Source organism: Schistocerca nitens, unplaced genomic scaffold (genome assembly GCF_023898315.1).
Source record: "Schistocerca nitens isolate TAMUIC-IGC-003100 unplaced genomic scaffold, iqSchNite1.1 HiC_scaffold_351, whole genome shotgun sequence".
Classification (NCBI taxonomy): Eukaryota; Metazoa; Arthropoda; class Insecta; order Orthoptera; family Acrididae; genus Schistocerca; species Schistocerca nitens.
Genome location: NW_026045885.1, coordinates 2,667,279 through 2,673,086, shown reverse-complemented (window position 1 = coordinate 2,673,086; position 5,808 = coordinate 2,667,279). Strand labels below are relative to the sequence as shown.

General features: G+C 45.3%; 1 protein-coding gene across 1 annotated transcript in view; it reads right to left on the bottom strand.

Moving 5' to 3' along the window:
* Nucleotides 1–7: 7 nt before the first annotated feature.
* The window catches only part of LOC126228026 (apical junction molecule-like), a 122,920-nt gene continuing 117,119 nt past the window's right edge, over nucleotides 8–5,808 (bottom strand). Inside the window, exon 7 of the mRNA XM_049942271.1 lies at nucleotides 8–52. Within this exon, the coding sequence (XP_049798228.1) occupies nucleotides 8–52 (45 nt within the window). The remainder of the gene's footprint in view (nucleotides 53–5,808) is intronic.

The following is a 5,808-nucleotide window of genomic DNA, read 5'->3' as shown; positions in this document are numbered from 1 at the left end:
TTCTCCATTACATACATGTCTCCTGCCACCCACTTGATAATTCAACTACTGTCTGAGAAAGAAACAAGCATAAACGTTGTAAAAAGTCCATATTGGGCATTTCATTTAGTGACTGTCTGCCTTCAAGGAATCAGAGGTCACTATAAGTGGAAAAAAAATAGCAGAATTTTCTAGAGCACAAAAATTCACTTTCATGTTTGGCATTTAATACTTTGTTCATCTAAAGTCACCCTTAGTAGTCTATATATTTGCTGGTGGTTACTTGACACGATTCCTTGTTGATTTGCCCATCTAATAACACTATCTACACACTACATCTAAATCTATACTCTGCGAGCAACTGTGAAGTTCATGGCAGACGGTGCATCCCATTGTACCATTTATTAGGGTTTTTACTTGTTCCATTCACATACAGAGTGCAAGAAGAATAATTGTTTGCATGTTTCCATGCATGCTTTAATCAATTTAACCTTCTCCTTGCAATCCCTGTGGGAGCAATACATCAAGTGGTTGTAGTACATTTGAATCCAGTTCCTTATATTTCATAAGTAAGCTTTCTTAGGATAATTTGTCCATCTTCAAGAGTCTGCTACTTCAGTTTTGTCAGCATCTCTGTGACACTCCCACAGATTAAACAAACCTGTGACTATTTGTGCCACTAGTCTCTGTACACGTTCAGTATCACCTGTTGGCCCTAAGTGATGTGGGTCCCATACACATCAGTAATATTCTTGCGTGGGTTAAAAGAGTGATTTGCCAGCAATCTCCTTTGTAGACTGATTGCGTTTCCACAGTATACTACCAATAAACTGAAATCTGCTAGCAGCTTTACTCACGACAGAAATTCTGACTATTGATATGATAGTCATAGGACGTTAAGTTTTTCATTTTGTGAAGTGAAGTGCTCAGTATTTCATTTCTCAACATTTAAAACAAGATGCCATTTTTTTTTTGCACCAGCTCTAAATCTTGACATGATGAAACTGAAGATTGTCACTTATGTCACACTGTACTTAATTACAATGAGGTGACAATTCATGGGATAGTGATATGCACTTATATAGGTGGTGGTAGTATTGCTTATGTAGGGTATAAAAGGCCAGTGCATTGGCTGAGCTGAGCTGAGCTAAACTGTCGTTTTTGCTCAAGAGGTTAATGTGAAATGGTATAAGGCGTGATTGTGAGCATGACAGTAAGAGACTTCAAACACTGATTGCAGTTGGAGCTAGACATGCGAGTCATTCCATTTTGGAAATCATTTAGGGATTCAGTATTAAATGATAGCGTCAAGAGCATGCTTAAATACCAGGTTTCAGGCTTTATCTTGCACCATGGACAACATGGCAAACAGCCTTCACTTGATGAGAGAGCAGCACAGAGTTGTCATTGCTGACACAGGCAACACTGTGTGAAATAACTGCAGAAATCAATGTGGGATGTGTGACAAATGCATCCATTAGGACATTAATTAGCTATGCCAGCAGATAACTGATTAGGACATGTTTGCTAACAGCATGGTGTGGCCTGCAGCACCCCTCCTGGGCTAGTGACCATATAAGTTGCACACTAGATAATTGGAAAACTGTGGCCTGGTCAGATGAGTCCAGAATTCAGTTGGTAATAGCATATGGTAGGATTATTATGTGATGCAGACTCCACAAATCCATGGATCCAAGTTGTCAACTAGGAACTGTGAAAGCTGATGGTGGCTCCATAATAGTGGAATGGGTTCTCTGGTCCAACTGAACCGATTATTGATTGGAGATGGTTTTGTTTGGCTACTTGGAGACCATCTGCAGTCATTTATGGACTTCATATTCCAATACAATAATAGAATTTTTATGGATGACAGTGTGCCATGTTAAACATTTTGGTCAATTTTAATGAAGGATTTTTCCACCCATATTGTCAGACATGAACCCCATTGAACATTTATGGGGCATACAGAGGTCATTTCATGCCTAAAATCTTGCAGTGGCAACACTTAGATTTATGGATGGCTATAGAAGAAACATGGCTCAGTATTTCTGCAGGGGTTTCTAATGACTCGTTACATGATGCTATGTCAAGTTGCTGCACTATACCAGACAAAGTAATGTGACGCAACAGTAGGAGTAATCCCATGACATTTGTCATGTTACAGCTAAATGTATCACCTGCAAAAAATGAGAGATCACTGCTAGTAACGTCTACAAGGTCATTAATATAAAAACATAGAGCCCCAACTAACTTCCCTGTGCCACACCCAAAGTTACCTCAACATCTGTTCATGACACAAGCCATGTCCGCCCTTCAAAAGAAGTTAATCCAGTCAAATCTTTTGCGTGATATCTCCTAATGATTGTACTTTGGTAACAAACAGATGCAAGTTAAGGTTCAGGTGAGTGTTATCAGAATGTGTGTGATTGGCATGGAGAACATTCTGCTAAGGGTACCTCATTATATTTGAGCTGAGGATATGTTTTAACATTCTACAACAAATCAATGTCATGAATATTGGACATAAGTTTTGTGAACCAATTCTACTACCCTTCTTCTAGACAGGTGTGACATATACTTCTGGGCACTGTTTTTTCTTCCTCGTGTCTATGATTGATGATAGTAAAGAGGGGCTAATTCAGCTCCAAATTCAGTATAGTATCATCAATGGATTCCACTGGGCCTGGAGCTTCATTCAGTTTTAATAATGTAAGCTCTTACTCAACACCACTGACACCAGTACTTACTTCCCTCATATTTTTATTGGTAAGTGGACAATGATTCTTTCCAGATCAAATTTTCCTTTTCATTGTATTCTTGACACTCGAATTAAATTTAACTTTTCCAAAAATAACTCACTGCACCAGTGACCCAAATCACTGCCTTGAGTTACATATAACCCAGAGGCTCAGTTCCGAAGAAAAAGCTTCGATTCATGTGGAAGACATCAGAGGACTCAATTATTTGTCAAAGAAAATTTTTTGAAATGGGAATTTTGCAGCCAAGTGTGATATATCCTGGAAGAAGATCCATCATACCTACTGTCACCTCAACACACAGCTTTTTATTGCCAACTTTTGCAGTTCAGTGGGCAGTCGTTTTGCTGGTTTGTGTCCTCAGAATGGGACTGGCTGCTCATGTCACACACCAACTTACCTAATAACCAGTGTTCAGCTTCCTGTGTCAGAATGACAACTGTAACCTTCCCCCCAGGGGGTCCACAACTCTTTTGTGGATACGTGTGTAGCGAGCACGGGACCCTGAGCTAATGTGGCCTTTCTTCCTTTCCGGGCTGCATACCTTCCCTTTCCGCATCCTTCCCCATCCCCCATCTTCGTCCCCCCCCCCCCCCCCCCCGTCTTCGTCCCCCCCCCCCCCCTCACCTCTGGCTCTTTCCTTCCCTTTCTCCCCCTCTGGGAGTATGGTTTGTGCCCACGTCCGGAGACGGACGCTCGAAACTGTTACACATTCCTTGCTTTCTACACTTGCACGTCTTCGTCCTTCCTCTGTCCTTCTCTTTTCCTTCCCTCTTCTCTTTGCCCTTTTCTCCGCTGAGGCGTTTGAGACCCCTCTTCTTTCCTTTCCCTTTTTTCCTCCCTGTGCATGTCTGAAGGCCGACCCACGCACTTCCATGTGTAGCCGGTGACGGATTAACGCGTAATTCCCCACCCTGGGTAGACAGGTAGGACACATACGTACCCCCTGGAAACGGCCAGGCCCGGTGAGGGGTAATTACCCGAGCTGATACCTACCGAAAGTGCCGATTGGCCCCTCCGTCCGTTTGTCGGGAGGTGTGACCTGAGGTGTGAACAATCACCTAAGGCGGGTGTGCCCTCAGCGAGGGCCCCCACAAGGGAGGAGCGCACCATCGGTGACGCCGGTAATCATGGGGGATTCTTCTGCAATGGTTTCCTCACCTTGCACTATGTCTGCTCACAAGTGTAAGTTCACTGAGTCTCAGCCACAGACAGTTCTTCAATCGTTGCCACAGTTCCTTGTTGTTTCTCGGTCTGACGAAGGTCACGACTTCTCCACGGTCAACCCTTTCATTATTCAGAAAGGTGTCGACGCAATTGCAGGTCCTGTAAAGTCTAGTTCCAGATTACGGAATGGCACCCTGTTGTTAGAAACAGTCAGTGCCCTAAAGGCACAAAAATTGCTGCGTACTTCTCTGCTCCACACATTCCCTGTCCGGGTGGAACCGCACCGTACCTTAAATTCCTCGCGTGGAGTCGTTTATACACGCTCCCTCGATGGATTGTCTGACGAAGAAATTCAGCACTACCTTTCTGACCAGGGTGTAATGGCTGTTCATAGAGTTATGAAAAGGGTTGACACGAACTTCATTCCAACCCGCACTGTCTTCTTGACATTTGACAAAGTTCAACTCCCATCGAAAATCAAAGCAGGCTATGAGATAATTTCCGTTCGCCCTTACGTCCCAAACCCTACGCGTTGCTATCGATGTCAGCGGTTCAATCACACCAGCCAGTCCTGTTCCAATCCGGCCAAATGTGTTACGTGTGGTAAGGATGCCCATGAGGGTGCTTGTCCACCTCCATCCCCTCGCTGCATCAACTGTATGGGTGACCACGCTGCTTCCTCTCGAGATTGCCCCATTTTTAAAGAAGAAAAGCTCATCCAGGAAATCAGAGTGAAGGAAAAGGTGTCGACTTTTGCTGCTCAAAAATTATTCGCCTGTCACCTGCCCACCGTGCCTCAGACAGGAAAATACAGCACTGTCCTTGCTTCTCCTTGGCCCACAAAGGAGGCGGCCACGCAGACTTGAGACCTCACCTTTAGTGCCACGGTCGTCAGATCGGCCAGCGCAAAGATCGCCCGTTCAACCTCACCACTTTCGCCTGCCCGCTCACCCTTCGTCAGGTTCTGCTAAATCTCGAGCCCAAAAGTCAGACACCAAGTCTTCGAAAAAAGAGCTTACTTGTGAAGATTTTTACGTACCCCAACTTCACAACCATCGGTTCCTCCTTCATCTAAACATCATACTTCCAAGAAGGCTACAAAGAAACCCAGTTCATCTCCTTCTCCGCCAAGGCGTGTCCCATCTACAGCACCACCTGGCGGAAATCGCCCTCGGCTGTCTTCTGTGTCGCCGAGGCGCACTGCTGGTGGCCGGTCAACCGGCCGATCGCTGGTGGCAGGAGCTGCTCCTGACCAACCTATGGAACAGGATCATCTGCCTTTGGCTGAATGCCATTCCATGCTGTCGGTCGCAAGCTCTGAGCAGTCATTGAGTTGACAGCACCTTTGGTCACATTCCTCCATTTTCTGTTCACCCTACGTCCATTATCCACTGGAATATCCGCGGCATTCGAACCAATCTGGATGAATTGTCGATCCTCATACGATCCTGCTCGCCGGTCATCTTCTGTCTTCAGGAAACAAAGCTGCGTCCCCATGACCGCTTTGTTCTCCATCATTTTCAGTCCGTCCTATATGACCTCCCCTCTGTTGAAGGCACTCCAGCCCATGGAGGACTCACGATTCTTCTCCATGATACTCTCCATTATCACCCAATCCATTTAAACACTTCCTTCCAAGCTGTCGCCGTCCGTCTTTCCCTTTCCGGATACACGTTCTCTCTTTGTACTGTATGCATTCCATCGTCCACACCAATGGCACGAGCTGATCTCCTTCATTTTCTTAGTCAGCTTCCACCCCCCCCCCCCCCCCCCCCCATTTGCTTGTTGGGGACTTCATTGCTAGACGTCTTCCACCAAGCGGATCTAGTTTGCCTCAACACTGGGGTCCCCACTTTTTTGTCTGCCTCCACGACAAATTTAACTCATTTGGACCTTGCGGTCGGTA